We start from the raw sequence: 15,484 nt of genomic DNA on the forward strand, positions 1-15,484 counted from the left end.
CTCTGGAGGAAAAATTTGTGAGGGATGAAAGGTAAGAGGTTTAATTTGGGGCATTAGTGAAGTGAAAGTTGCTCAGTCGTGTCCCTGTGGACTATACAGTCCATGGAATTCTCCAGGTCAGAATACTAGAGAGGGTAACGTTTCCCTTCTCCAGGGGATCTTCCCAACCTAGAGATTGAAGCCAGGTCTCCCGCATTTCAGGCAGATTCCTTATGAGCTGAGCCACAAGGGAAGCCCTTGGAATGCTAAGGTTGGCTATAAACAAAGGCATGAACAAAGGGTCCACAAGGGGACTTTTCCCCCCTCCATAAATAGCCACTAAGAAAAATACCACTAAGAATGACTGTCAATTAAACTTATAATAGGTGCCATTTTTTTCTTAAATTAGCAAAGATTAAAAATTGCTTAAGGCCTGTTTTGGTACAACATCATTGGAGGGCAATTTGGCTAATCTACATCTTGAATGATAAACTTCTAGGAAATAATTGGATGACTACACATCCCACTGCACCATTGTTTTCAGTTGTACCTGGAAACAAGTTCAAATGTGTCAACAGGGAATTGCTTCAATAACTTACCCACACAATGGGATATTATGTCTTTAAGAAGAATGAGGCAGAATCTATGTGTATGGATATGGAACTATTTCCAAGCTATACTATCAAGTGAAAAGTGGGGCAGAACAGTATTTTTCATTTGCATAAAAGAAGAAATGATTACACGTATACACAGGCTTGAAGAAGACTCTAACACCCTCCTGAGTCATGGAAGCAACAGCCACAGCTGCATGCAGAGGAAGGAGGAGACAAGTGGTCAGGGATAGGAGAGGGACATCTGCACAGTAGGATCCTTGTACTGACTTCATGCATATACTCCTTTGAAATAAGTACTTAATAGTTATTTTGTTAGGTAGAATGAGAAAGTGACAGAGCGAGAGACTGGCATAAAAAGACTCCTGCAAACAGACTATACAAGCAGTGAAGCGACCAGGGGTGTCCTTGGACACCCCTCACCTTGCCCTTCTACTTCCATTAGGCATGGCCAACCCAAGGATTGGAGTCTCCAGCCCATATGCGCTTCTGTTGACAGGTATGAGTGTTCTCAGCACCCAGTGAGCTCAGAGAAGGTCAAAGGCTTGAGAAAAGGGGGTTCTTGGTAGATGAGGTGAAACGGATGGAAGCAGGAGGGACCAAATAGGCCTGTGAAGGCCCAGTGACTTTCCAACAGTGGTTTACATGTTCCATTGGCCTCTGGGTGGTCCAGGAAGGTGTAAATCTGCTCTATTTATATTACAGTTATTTATATTATGGTTAGTATCTGATGCCTTGCTTCTAGCACAGGTTTCATAAACGTGGATGTCTGTCTCTGGAACAAGGAAGGTTCCTTCAATTCTTATCCTAAATGGTGTCCTGTCCTTGGTCATACATACAGAAGCCATAAACACAGCCCTTAGTGTACTTAGAAAGTGACCATTTGAGTAATCATTGGAAAACACAAGACTATGCTTCCTCTTAAAACCAATACCCTTTTCCATAAGTTCCACCTCACTGATTATCCTTCAATAAAATCTGTCCTCCTTGCCAAGCAGATGGAAATCAGAGCATTCTCTTACCAGGTGCATTCCTATGGAGGTGGCCATGGCCGTCTCAATCTCTGTTCCCACGTCCTCAACGAAGGGGTATTCATCCTGCCGATGGACAATCACCTTAGCCCCAGTGGAGGACACCAGGAAGGGGTTGTACTCTTCTTCATTTATGTACAGGATGACCTGCAGCCCTGGAAGGACAAGGCAGCCCGTTGTGGTCAAAAGCCAGGAGAAGATTCCCTGCTGGTAGCTTACCTCTCCCACCACTCTGGGAGTCTCAAAACCAAGACCCAGGCATTTCCTACAAGTGAAAAAATGGGAAGCTCCATGAGGGGAGCCTGACTTTTAACTTCTCTGTTTCCAGGGCTTAGCACAAAATAGGGCTCAGGAGCAGTGTCACTTCTGCAGCTTTGCTAAGCACAAGTTTTGCTACCTGGCCTAAGACATGAATCTCCTTGTGGCTCTTTGAGATGGGGAGGTCTGCTGGGTGCCCAAAGGGATGTGCAGGGCTGTGGTTGAGATACTAGTAGAGCATCTGATCACTGCCCTAAATCCTCCCCCTGACCCTACTGTTGCACCCGTGTCTAATCTGAGCCGAGCAGCCGGAGGGACCTTTTAAAATCAGGTCACTCCCTTGTCTGAAACTCCTCAGAGGCATCTCATTGCATACATGGGGACGCCATAAAATACTGTCCAGAAACCTGACTAGCTCTCAGAGTGATGGTGACGCCTTCCTCCTCATCCCACTCTCCCCCTCCATCAGGAAGCTCCAAGCACACTGGCCATCTTTCTGTTTCCAGAGCACACCAAATCCATTTCCTCACTGAGGTCCTTGGACTTGCCAGTGCTCAAATGCTCCTCAGTGGACCTTATCACACATCTTCTCTTCTTCAAATAACCCTCATCCCGGAGGCCTTTCTGGACCTCCTTATCAGAAATAAAATTCCCATCTCAACTCAGCCCTGTGTGAGGTTAATTCTTGAGGTATAAACCTGGGATTGATGACCAGATAATGCCTATGTGCTTGTTCATTCCTTTGCCTGTCTCTCTCCAACAAAATACAAGCTCCTTGAAATCAGGGATGGCATCTCTCTTATTCACCACTGGGTCCCTAAGACTTGGAAGAGGGCCTGATGTATAGAAGATACTCAAAAATATTTGGTAAATAAATGAGCAAATGAACAGGGCCTATGTGAACTGAAAGAAGAGAATTTTTTAAATTATTCTGACTTCTTTTTGTTGTTGTTTAGTTGCTAAGTTGTGTTTGATTCTTTGCGATCCCATGGACTATATGTAGCCCACCCGGTTTGCCTGTCCTTTACTATTTCCTGGAGTTTGCTCAGATTCCTGTCCATTGAATCGGTGATGCTATCTAACCATCTCATCCTCTGCCGTCCCCTTCTCCTTTTGCCTTCACTCTATTTCTAAGTAAATGAATCAAAGCCCAGAATGGGGAAGTGATTTGCTCAAGGTCACACAGCTCACATGCAGCAGAGTCAGATTGTGCAACAGTTCCCAGACTACTCCTTCCCACTGACGTATGTGCCCTGAATTATGGTTTCTTGCAGATGTGGTAAGAACACAGACTGTGCAGTAACAAAGATGAGGAGTCCAGGTGGGTTTTCCTCCATAAGACCTTGCCTTTCCTTATAGGAGCATATCTATATATCAAATCGTGTTCAATTCATTTAGAATCTTTCAAGATAGACCAACTGGTTGAGTTCCTGCCTTCTCTACAAAAGTCACAGTGGTAGAGTAGCAATAATAATAATATTAGAGGTAGTAATGACAACCACAACTAGCATTTATTGTGTGCTTAGTACGCGTTCCGGACTGAATTGTGCGTCTTTCTGCAGACCACCCTCCACCCTATTTATATGCTGAAGTCTTAATCCCCACTGTGATTGTATTTGGAGAATCAGCCTTAGGCAGGTGATTAAGATTAAATGAGGTCATCAGGGTGGACCCTAATCCCATAGGATTGGTGTTTTCATAAGAAGAGGAAGAGACAACACAGCTTTCTCTCTGCATGCCACCGAAGAGAGGCCACGGGAGGACACAGAGAGGAGGTGGCCGACTGCAAGCCAGCAAGAGAGTCCTCACCAGGACCAAATTTGCCAGCAGCTTGACCATGGGTTTCTAAATGTCCATTGTTTAAGTCACCCATCTATAATATTTTGCTATGCCAGCTCAGCCAAATGAATACAGTGTGTGTCAGGTCTTATTCTAACTGCTTTTCATATTTTGACTTCTCAATTACCTTGTATTATCAATACCATTATTATTCCCACTTTACAAATGAAGGGGAGTAAACTTTCACTGGGCTGCACAGTGAGTGGCAGAGTGGGTTTTGGCTCCAAAATCTGTCATCTTAATCAAGACAAAGATGTGTTGGCCTCTCTAATCTGCTCAGCATGTCTGGATTTAAGTCCATCCAGAAGCTGCCCGCTTGGCATTACTCACTCCAGCTACAATCTGAAACCTGAGTGGTTTCCCCAGGTGAAGAAACACCAAGGTTGTCCCTGTTGCTCTCTCAAAAGCAAAGAGGAGATGTCAAAAAAGAAAACAGATTCTGATAGAGAAGGAAAGAACCGACATGGATAAGAAAAAATTGTATCCCCAGTTTCTGGCCAGGTTAGGGAGAGCCTGTATCTCTGGAAGGCTCCAAGCACCTCATTTGTCCCGCTGCCAGCAAGCTTGTCATTAGAGCACCCCAGGATCCCCTTGATGCAGGTTTCCTTACCAAATTCACTGCCTCCCATGGAGGTGCTGAGGATAGTCTCATTTTGTCTATTGTTGAATGTGTAGCAATTCCCATACATTGGATGGTGGAAAAGCGTGAAGTTCCTAAGATGGAAGAATACAGGTCAGAAAGGGTTGTGCTGGGAACTCCCATCATGCACCTGAGCTGACATCTAAGTGGGCAGTGCAAATGGGCCAGTTCTCTCCTGTGGACCACGGATGACAGACACGACTTACTTTCCCCATCTTTCCTCCAACAGATGACAAACAAGGCCCCTCGTCCAGTTGACACATGTCGATGTAGAACCACCCTCTGCTTTCCCTTCACCCCCTTAATCCACTCACCTCCCTCTCCATCCTGACTTGGCATTCTTTGTGCCAATATATCTGCCCTCATTTCCTCTACGCTTGACTATCTCAGCCAACACTTGACTTTTTTTCCATTCCAATTCCCAGCAAATGATTCCCAGAAGAGGAATCACATCATACATGTCCTTATACTGACTTGAGAATCCAACCTGCAGGAGACATGATTCTAATCACTCGGTTTTCACAAGGATCAATATACCAACTAACATATAGAAAGGCTTAGTATTTTAAAAGAACGAAGAAAGCCCTTACAATAAACAGGAACACTTTAGAATGTCCCATGACTGCCTAGTGTCCACCAGGAATCTGGGTGTTATCTTAATGGTAGAAAGGTATGAAAGCTCATGTCTGTACACAGACCTTCCTGCCCTCCCTTCTCTCCCTGACTCCTTTCATCTCTCCTTCTTTACTCCCTCTTGACTAGATTGATGGTATACAAGGTTATATATCCACCATCAACTACTCTGTTTTTATAATTTAATGAGTTTAAGGATGTTTTGACACTAAGTCATCTTCATCTTCCTCACAGACTCTAGAGCTGAGCTCCTGTTTAAGTCCCTTTCCAAAAGGCAAGGTTAGTGAGAAGAGCACCCGTCACTCCCAAGACCTCTAGCTGAGCTGCAGGTCCATGCAAGGAGCCCAGCACTTAGAGCCCCTGGTCCCTGGAGCTGATAGAGCAGCCTTCCACTACTGACCTGGCATCGCAGGACACCCCGTCAAAGAAGCAAGTGACCAGCAGCTCGTCAGCAGAGTAGCTCATGTTGATTTTCTTCTCCTGAGACACCTGTGCCATGATGTTCATGTAGTGCAGCTTGTACCACTCCTGGATAGCATTGACCCCTGAGCTGAAGGTGTAGACCGCACAGTCTGATGTGTCGTTAGAACACTGCGAATAGGAGGAGACACCAAGATAAAGCCACTGGCCCTGCTGGGGCCTTTAGAAGGACTGTGAGGCTAAGGAACTGGGATTCTAGACACTCAGGGGAACAGGAGGGATACCTAGGCAAGGATGGGCTTCTTCTCACTTCTGAGGCTAGGGACTCAACATCCTCAAGCCTCAAGGACCAAGAAGGGGCTGAGTGAGGAGGGACACAAAGCCTCACTCTCATGAGTCCCTAAGTGAGAAGCAAGACCAGCTTCTTCAGAGGCCCCAGATAGCCAGGCTTTAACCAATTATGGCTACTGAGTTCCACCCAACCCTCACCATTTCTTATTGGATCAACAGTCTAAAAATTGAGATTCTAGCCCAGACACTGCCGTGACCTCTCTGCAGGACCCTGGGCAAGGCACTCAGTTCAGTTGCTCAGTTGTGTACGACTCTTTGCGACCCCACGGACAGCAGCACACCAGGCTTCCCTGTCCATCACCAACTCCCGGAGCTTGCTCAAACTCATGTCCATCCACTTGGTGATACCATTCAACCTTCTCATCCTCTGTCATCCCCTTCTCCTCCTGCCTTCAATTTTTCCCAGCATCAGGGTCTTTTCAAATGAGTCAGTTCTTCATATCAGGTGGCCAAAATATTGGGAATTTCAACTTCAACATCAGTCCTTCCAGTGAATATTCAGGACTGATTTCCTTTAGGATTGGCTGGTTTGATTGCTTTGCAGTCCAAGGGACTCTCAAGAGTCTTCTCCAACACCACAGTTCAAAAGCATCAGTTTTTCAGTGCTCAGCTTTCTTTATAGTCCAACTCTCATATACACACATGACTACTGGAAAAACCATAGCTTTGACTAAATGGACCTTTCTTAACAAAGTAATGTCTTTGCTTTTTAATATGCTGTCTAGGTTGGTCATAACTTTTCTCCCAAGGAGGAAGTGTTATTTAATTTCATGGCTGCAGTCACCATCTGCAGTGATTTTGGAGCCCCCCTAAATAAAGTCTGTCACTGTTTCCATTGTTTCCCCATCTATTTGCCATGAAGTGATGGGACTGGATGCCATGATCTTAGCTTTCTGAATATTGAGCTTTAAGCCAACTTTTCCACTCTCCTCTTTTCACTTTCATCAAGAGGCTCTTTAGTTCTTCTCCACTTTCTGCCATAAGGGTGGTGTCATCTGCGAACCTATCCTTATTTCACCTACAAAATGTTGATCAAAATACCATACTTCCCCACCTCACATGCTGGTTAGGAAGACCAGCATTCAAAATATGTAATACTGGGAATTCTATAGGGAAGTCGTGGTATGTTCCAGATGTTCTCATCATACGTATGTGTATGTGTGCTCAGTCACTCAGTCATGCTCAACTCTGTGACCCCATGGACTGTGGCCTGCCAGGCTCCTCTGTCCATGGAATTTTCCAGGCAAGCATACTGGAGTGGGTTGCCATTCCATTCTCCAGGGGATCTTCCCAACCCAGGGATCGAACCCATTTCTCCTGCATTGTGGGCGGATTCTTTACCACTGTGCCACCTGAGAAGCCCCTCTCATTTCATCAACAGGGCTTGACAACTCTCCTAAAAGACAGACACCAAAAGATGAATTTGGGTATCAAGGAGAACTTTATCTTGCATAAGGACCCAGGAAAACTTCAAAAAGGTTCAGTGATTTAGAGAAAGTGCCACTTTCCCCTCAGGATTGGCAAATGGAGCCATCAGGTCTCACAATCAGCAACCAAGACTATAAAAACTGAGTAGCTCGCATCCTGCAGAAACAGCTAGGGCGCAGAGAGGGGGGTGATGGTTGAGTGTGGCCAGAAAGGCAATGGAATTCATTTTTGGCTGCTTCTTCAGAGCCCCTTAATTGGGGCCAAGAAGGAGAGATGAGAAGTCAGGCTATAGCACCTCATGAAGGCAAGTATTACTGGGAACACTGTGTGTTTCTGCTGCTCATTTTCTATTTTCTTTCTTCTGGTATCTGCGCTCCAATTTTATTTGGTAGAATTTCCTTTCCCTCTTTGGATACAGTCGGCCAAGACTGTCCATCAAGATGCCTTACCCTACACGAGCCATCAGGTGACCCAAACTTAGTCAGTTAGATAGTCCCCAATGGGATTTGAATCAGCAACTGAAGCTTATTTAATCTAGCAGCAATATCTGAAATGACTCTTCATCATTTCTTGCCACCAGTATCCCTGAATCTTCCCTCATTTTTGTCCTTTGAGAGGAACTCCATGAGCTACTGGTCACCTTCTAAGACAGAGGTCCTCAACCTTTTTGGTACAAGGGACTGGTTTCATGGAAGACAGTTTCTCCACAGATGTTGCAGGTGGGGATGATGGTTCAAGTGATGGGGAGCAGCAAGTGAAGCTTTGCTGACTCACCCACCACTCACCTACTCTGTGGCCGGTTCCTAACAGGCCACCAACTTGATACCAGTTCTACTGGCATTTTTATCTGCTTAAGATTGCCTGGGGGCTTCCCAGGTGGCTCAGTGGTAAAGAATCTGCCTGCCAATGAAGGAGACCCAGGGGACGCAGGTTCGATCCCTGGGTCAGGAAGATCCCTTGAAGGAGGAAATGGCAACCCACTCCTGTATTGTTGCCTGGGAAGTCCCATGGAAAGGAGCCTGGCGGGCTATAGTCCACAGGGTTGCAAAGAGCTGAACACGACTGAGCACAGCATACATAATAACGATTGCCTGGATGTCCATTCTAAAGGAGATCAATCCTGGGTGTTCATTGGAAGGACTGATGCTAAAGCTGAAGCTCCAATACTTTGGCCACCTCATGCGAAGAGTTGACTCACTGGAAAAGACCCTGATGCTGGGAGGGATTGGGGGCAGGAGGAGAAGGGGACAACAGAGAATGAGATAGCTGGATGGCATCGCAGACTCGATGGACATGAGTGTGAGTGAACTCCGGGGGTTGGTGATGGACAGGGAGGCCTGGCGTGCTGTGATTCATGGGGTCGCAAAGAGTCGGACAAGACCGAGCAACTGAACTGAACTGGATCAGTTTCAGTTGCTTGCAGCTGATTCACCCTGAATGTGTTTCTTTCTGAGGGACTATAGGACTAACAGCAAAGAAGAAACCTCCCTGGACAGGACCTTGCTTCCCCAGTCCATGACCCCACCTCCTCAGACCCATGACCCCACCTCCTCGGACCCATGACCCCACCTCCTCAGACCCATGACCCCACCTCCTCAGACCCATGACCACATCTCCCCGACCCATGACCTCGCCTTCCTGGACCCATGATCCCACCCCAGGCCCCGAAACTATGAGGATGTGCATCTTACCAGCTGGAATCCCACCACCTCCTTGGAATTGTGGATATGCATGACATCGGATGCCTTGTGAATGATTCTTGCGTTGACTCTCCGCTTCCGTCCCGTGAAGAAGTCCCTGGCCTTGCCCGTATCACCCTTCTCAAAGGCCATCAGTGGGGCTAGGTTGAGGAATTTGGGATCAGTGCCCTTCCTGGCTGAACTCCAGGACTGTGCCTCTCGGCGTTTCCGAGACGTAATCTCTGAAAAGCCATACAGGGTCTTCAAGGCCGCTCTGGTCTCCTGTTCCAAGTCCGCTAGGAGGTGGCGCACAGCACTGTACCTGCCAAGGTGGGAAGGAGGAGTCGGGATGGGGAACCCCCTCTGGCCCTTTGCCGAGCTGCTTCCCATCGATGGGCCCATCACCCCAGGGCCCTTGGCCAAGAAGACCAGGCCATTTTTAATTTTCCTCCTCCAACGTGCCCACTGGCTCAAATAAATGGGGACAGGCTCCTGTATGACCCTTGTGTAACTGCCTGTGGCTTCACCTTTGCCATCACTGTCTGCTTGCTCTCGGGGTGTGTTGATGAGTTTGCCCCAACCAGCATTTCTGGAGTGGTGACTGTCAGCTGCCTCCCATAAACCAGCCACAGTGAAGACAAGTAAATAACTGCTAACCAGGAGTCTCCCCAGGGGCAGGCTCTGTCTCCACCTGGCATACTTGCCCCTGCCCACAGGTCCTCCTCAAGTCAGTGCTGGGAGGGAGGGGTATTACTGTTACCTTGAAAACCCCCAAGGACACAGAATGATTCAGGAGTTGACTACATGAAGCATAAGAACACCATCTTTTCATTTTCACAATACTGGATGGTCCTGACCTCCCTCTTAACTCTCCTCACTCTTTCACCCCCTTGCTTTGCGCACAGACCACAGAGCATAGTGACTGAACATAGAAACTTCAGAGCCAAACTGCCTGGGTTCCAGTTCCCCGTCCTGGTTCTGGTTGTGGGACTCTGGTCAAGCCATTTAGCCTTTTCGTGTCTCAGTTTTCTCATCTGTAAAATGTGATTATTGGCAAGAGTTAACCAGTTTATTCTATCTATCCATCCATCCACATATCTCTGTGTGTATGTATGTATGTGTGTATATATATATATATATGCAGTTAAGTAATAAATATTATTAATTTTATTAGTGTAATTTTATCTGTTAACATTTCAATCCTCTATAAATCAGCTGTACCAGGACAAAGGCTGTGTTTGGGTCATTCACTTCCATGCCCCAGAACGAGGCCTGGTGAATGACAACTTGCAGAGCCTAAGAGATTACAGAACAACTGATGGAGGGAAGGATTGGGGGAGGAAGGAAGAAAGGAAGGAAGGAAAGAAAGACTTTGAGGGGGAAGATGAGTTTAGACCTGAGTTTGATTTTGAGCTTTGCCATCAACTCATCGAGGACTCTGTACAAGTTAGTTCCCCTCTGATGGTCTTCCTCCCTTGCTCTTCCCTTCTCCCCGCCCCTACCCGTGCTCTGCCAAATTCTGATCTGCCTCCCAGATCCGTTTTCAATAATCCTGGGAAGGATTCCGATGACCCATTTAGAACAGGTCAGGCAGCAGACAATTAGGCAGGACGAAGGGATGGTCCTGCCCAGAGCCCAGTGATCTCAATTAGTGGGGCTGGGTTGACTCAGGTGAGGGTTTGGAGCAGCTGAGGTGCTTCCAGAAGTCATCTAGGTGTCATGTCTGAGTCAGCCTCCAGCTCACGCTCAGAGGAGAGTGAGGGTGTGAGCTTGGCGAGCTCAGGGCAAATGGCTAAGCTGGATTCTGTATGTGTATGTGTATCTAAGACAGGAGGGATGCTTGTCTATTCCAGACCCAGCCGCCAAGCAGAAGAGTGCCTCGCAGCCTCTCCTGCCCTCCTCCCTTCCTTGAGCCAGTCCATCCTCACGAGTTGCTGATGGATTGAAAATTTGGTACAGATTTTAAACCAGGGAGAGGGCAGTTTACCAACACTGGCAAGAAATTCAAGTTTCTAAGCAGTGTGTCTGCAGGCTGGAGTGCGTCACCTTTGGGAGGGGCATTGGCATCTGGAGGGGGCATGACCCCTCCTCCACGTGCCTGCTCCTGCCTCTTACCTGTAAGGGTTGATGTTGCAGATGGTGACCGCAGGAAAATCCAGCTTTTGGAAGTGGACTTTGATGGAGACAGAGACGGTGTAAAAGGATGAGATGAGGAGGGCACACTGCCAGAAAATGAGGGCCACAGCCGTCAGCGTGAAGAGAATCCAGAGCAGGCGCCGGAGGCGGCCACGCGACACCACGATGCGGCGGCAGCCGTGTGTGTTGGTGTTCAGACAGTACCACTGCATCAGCTCTTTGATGTTAGGCGCCTGAGGTCCCGTCACGGGCAGATTCTTCTTGATTTTGGCTTTGATCTTCTCTCCAGGAGCCATGGTGAGGATGGGACTTGGTGGGACACACAAGCTGGAGGGGCAGAGAGAAAAGGCAGGTGAGTGGGTACAGCCCAGAGTCTGGGTGCTGGGAAACACCAGCCCACGTGTCCCCAAAGGCTGTCTTCCTCTTTCCCTTTGGACTGGACAGTCTGCTTTCTGAGGCCTTGGCCCTTGCTCCAGGATATTTGCTTTGGGGCCACCACAGCTGCCTCCCTCTCTGCCTGCTTCCCAGGGCAGCCCCCAGGCCAAGCCGTGCGGATGCAGGGGCTTGGTAAGGCTTAACCTGAAAATGACTCGATGAGTTTGAAAGACCTTTCTCCTGGGTGCTTGGAACAACCCCACCCCATCAGACTCCACTCCCCTCTTATCAAGCTCCATCGTGAGCTTAGCAGCCTAGGCCTGATTTTATCACCTCCATTAGCCTGCCTTCCTTGAGGGCATCATTCCTACCTCGTCCTGCCCCCCGGTGCTGACCTCAGTGTCTGGCACAGAGCAAGTGCCTTGCGAATCGATTCTAACAGATAAAATCTGCCAAGAGAATTTCCAGGCAGCCACACTAGCTCATGTTCAGTCCCTTGCCAGACCAGCCGTAGCTTCCCAGGCTTTTCTCAGTTGCTTTACTACAAGTGGAGTGTTTCTGTTTCACTTTTTCTCTTTATAGTCAAGCTCTTAGTGTTTCTAGAGCACCTGATACAATAATACAATAATAGCCTATAAATATTGGCCACTTAATATTTGCCAGATATTGTGCCAGATTTCCTTTATTCTAACATACCCCTGATTTGGAGAATACACCTTGATTTTATAACAGCTTTGTCTGGGGAAGAGTGTTGAAAAGCCAATTACCACATTCATCAATATACACGATATATCTGAAATTACAGAAGCTTTACAATGTGTAATAACAATCTTTTAAGATATGAACCAAAATAATATCTAGTCTCACAAATGCATACAGTCTCATTCTTCATATAGAAAATATATAATAAATCTCTATCCAAATCTATCTATCTATACTTCAGTTCATGTTTCAGCAACACCATAAGGTAGGCATACTATTATTATCTCCAGGTTACTGAGGAGGAAAATGAGCTCAGAGAGGTTGGAGTAACTTGTGCAAAATCACACAGTTAGTAAGTGGATGTGCTTGGTTGGAACCTTGCAACCTTTATCACCATGGAATATGCCTTGAGGGGACTGGTATTGTGCTGGGTGCTGCCCCCTCCTCATGAGTTAATTAGCAGTTCCTGGAACTAAAGATGGGATCCTGAGCTATTTACTTGTCAAATTCTGGGTAGTTAGTACAATCGCTTCCTAACACTGGTATTAGTAAACACAGGCATTGGGGAGGGGTATATGGAAACTCTTGTCTCCTGTGCCTACCATAGGTGACAGAAACAGATTAGGATATACTATAATTTGGAGTAGGATATACAGTGTAATTACCATACCCCCCCACCCCACCCCACCAGAAGGCTTGGGCCTGGGACAAAGACTGTAGTTTACCCCATCTTGTTCTTCAGGATTCTGGACTTGAGCACTCAATTTTTCTCTACCCCAAACCCATGGGATATTGTCCAAAATCAGGAGCTTGGGCCAAGCTGGGAGGCCTTCAAGTTTATGGTGTCAGTTTCAGGTTTATGACAGCAAGGATACAGAGTATTGCAGGGGAGATAAGACATCCAGAGGCAGCCAGCCACTCTAAGCCTTCACAGATGTATATGATCTTGCTGTGATTGCTGACTTTCAAAATTATGCTATAAACCTCTTGGCAAGAGGAAACTGATTTATTGTGTTTTATCATTTCAAATATTGTCCATCCCGACCTCCTCTCTCCCTACAATCCAAAAGCAAAAATTTGCAAGAGTTTGTTTTAGAAACCTAGGTCCAGGTACCATTTTGTATCAAATAAAACTGCAACCCAGGAAAGATTTTCTACTCTGTGAATGTTCCACAGAAACTGTGACTCTGAAAGTTTCTGTCATCCAACTTTCTTGTCCTCTCACTAAAGACATCTCCTAGGGTCCCTCTACCCCATCAGCCCCTTCCCCAGGACTGCTTTGACCCCAGTGGGTCAGCCACCAATGTCAGTGACACCGCAGGTGAAAGAAGGGAACCCACCTTGCTCATCATAAAACATACACATCTTCACACAAATAATATTTCAACTTCTGAGCAAAGTAAGGTTTGCTACCAAGAAACGTTGTAGCTACATTTAGGTTATACTGTTTGATTAAACATGATGCCCTTGTGGTAGAGTTAGTAACTGCCACCTAGCACTCATTCTTCTAAGCACTTTACAAGTATTGGCTCATTTAATTTCTACAACTATCTTTGGCAGTAGGCACCCCAATTTTCTCCATGATACAAATGAAACAGAGACACTGAGCAGTTAAGCAACTTGCCCAAGGTCACACTAGAAAATGGCAGAGTTGGAACTGAAACCAGGAGCCTTGAACTACAAACTACTCCCCAAATAATAATAACAACAGCAACAGCAGCAAGAACAGCAAAAATAATACCAGCTTTCATTTACTGATCCTTTACTCTGAAGCTTTCTCCTCATATTCTTTTCACGCAATCCTCACTGAGGAGGAAATGGCAACCCACTCCAGTATTCTTGCCTGGGAAATCCCATGGACAGAGGAGCCTGGCAGGCTATAGTTCATGGGGTCACAAAGAGTCAGACACAACTGAGCAGGAGCAGGCACAGAGAAGAAAAGCTCTGAGGTGCAGAGTTTAGGCAACTTGTCCAGGGCCACACAGGTAGGAAGGATTAAAATAATTCTCTGGAATTCCGGGGTCCCTCATGATTCTCCTCCGCACCCCTCTCGCCCATTCCCGACCTCGACTGTCCCCCAGATCTCAGTGATGGAACCTGAACCTCGGGCTCTGGGTGCCAGATCCGCGCTCCTCACCGGCGACTTTGCAGCCCCTGCCCTCCCCGCGCAGAGGCGACCCGGTGCTGTGCCCGAAGCCATGTCTGCTTCGGGGCAGCCAGGGCTGAAGCCGCAGGAGAGAACCCAACCAACTCGCTTCAAGTGTTTGCTGTTTTCTGCAACCACAGTCACCCTAAAGAAAACATTCCAGGGGCGGGGAAGGAAAGACCGCGGTCAGGTCCACGCGTCTCATTGAGGCCAGGAACGGAATGAGCAAGTGCTGGGTGGAGAGACCGGGCGGGGCGCAGCCCCGAACCCCTGGACCCAGTTTCTGAATAAATCAGAAACGCCTCCGGCTCTAGCTCTGCCTCCCCGGCGGCGTGGGCAGACAGCAGAGCGCTAGACCGAATGGATTTATTTGAGAAGAAGTCCGAGCATCCCAGGTACCCGAAGGCAGCCCCGGGCTGATGATGCCCACTCCGCGTCTACCGCCCGGACAGCGTCCGGAAGCTCACCGCGGCCGCTCCGGTGCCTGAAACTCCCGACCCAACTCGGTTGGGCTCACCTCACTCGGTTCGGAAGTGTCTGCGGTTCGCGTGTGCGCGAGCCGAGCACGCTCTGTTCCGCTCCTCTTGCAGCGAGAGCATCCCGCAGCCGCCGCCGCCAGGGCTCTTGTGGGTTGGGCCCCGCCCCCTTGAGCCCCGCCCCCATCGGGCCCCGCCCCCCACCTGCCCAGCTGTATTTCCCCAGCGGCCGGGGGACTTGCGGCATCCCAGAGTCAGCCACGACTCTGCAGCGCCCCCTGCCATCCCGAGGGCGCTCTGCGCCCCAGCCCGTCCCGCGCCGTGCTTCCAGGTGGTACGGCGCCGTGCCTGCTGCCGCCCTGAGGCCACCGTGCATCCTGCTCCTCACGCGCTCGCAGCGCCTCCTGCCGCCCTGCTACTGCCCAGAGCCTTCCATTCTGGTCCAGCAGGGCACCCTCCCGGCCCCAGCATCAAGAGAAATCCCAAGCAGCCTCCTGTCCCCGGCTTCCTCCTGACCTGCATGGAGCCTGAGGCCGTTTCAGTGCCCACCTGGGCAGCAGGGATGTTAGGGTAGGTCGCTCATCTTTCAGTCTCTTCAGCTGTCTTATTCTTTCTTTTTATTTTAGGAACTCACGCTGAAAACTACAAGAAATGAGCTTGGAAAATTACAACTGGGTGGGACCATAGGGACACCTCTGTCACAGCCCTATTGACTACAGAAGGAACAGGTGCCGAGAGGAGAAGCGGTCTGCGCTTTTTTCACTTCACGATATAGTATAT

General features: G+C 48.1%; 1 protein-coding gene across 3 annotated transcripts in view; it reads right to left on the minus strand.

The window, feature by feature from the left end:
• SCNN1G (sodium channel epithelial 1 subunit gamma) overlaps positions 1-14,864 on the minus strand; it is a 28,887-nt gene extending 14,023 nt beyond the window's left edge. Inside the window, exons 1-6 of one of the 3 annotated variants that reach the window (XM_055409667.2) lie at positions 14,746-14,864; positions 10,985-11,332; positions 8,882-9,191; positions 5,392-5,582; positions 4,329-4,432; positions 1,613-1,776 (exon numbers count right to left, since the gene is read on the minus strand). In XM_055409667.2, coding sequence (XP_055265642.1) covers positions 1,613-1,776; positions 4,329-4,432; positions 5,392-5,582; positions 8,882-9,191; positions 10,985-11,301 — 1,086 coding nt within the window. In that variant the 5' untranslated portion in view covers positions 11,302-11,332; positions 14,746-14,864. Of the gene's footprint in view, positions 1-1,612; positions 1,777-4,328; positions 4,433-5,391; positions 5,583-8,881; positions 9,192-10,984; positions 11,333-14,219; positions 14,368-14,695 lie in introns of those variants that run through there. The other 2 variants (XM_055409668.2, XM_055409666.2) reach the window with 2 other exon arrangements.
• Positions 14,865-15,484: the final 620 nt, after the last annotated feature.

The sequence above is a fragment of the Moschus berezovskii genome, chromosome 27 (assembly GCF_049115385.1).
Source record: "Moschus berezovskii isolate FMDL1 chromosome 27, NW_MosBer_1.0, whole genome shotgun sequence".
Lineage (NCBI taxonomy): Eukaryota > Metazoa > Chordata > Mammalia > Artiodactyla > Moschidae > Moschus > Moschus berezovskii.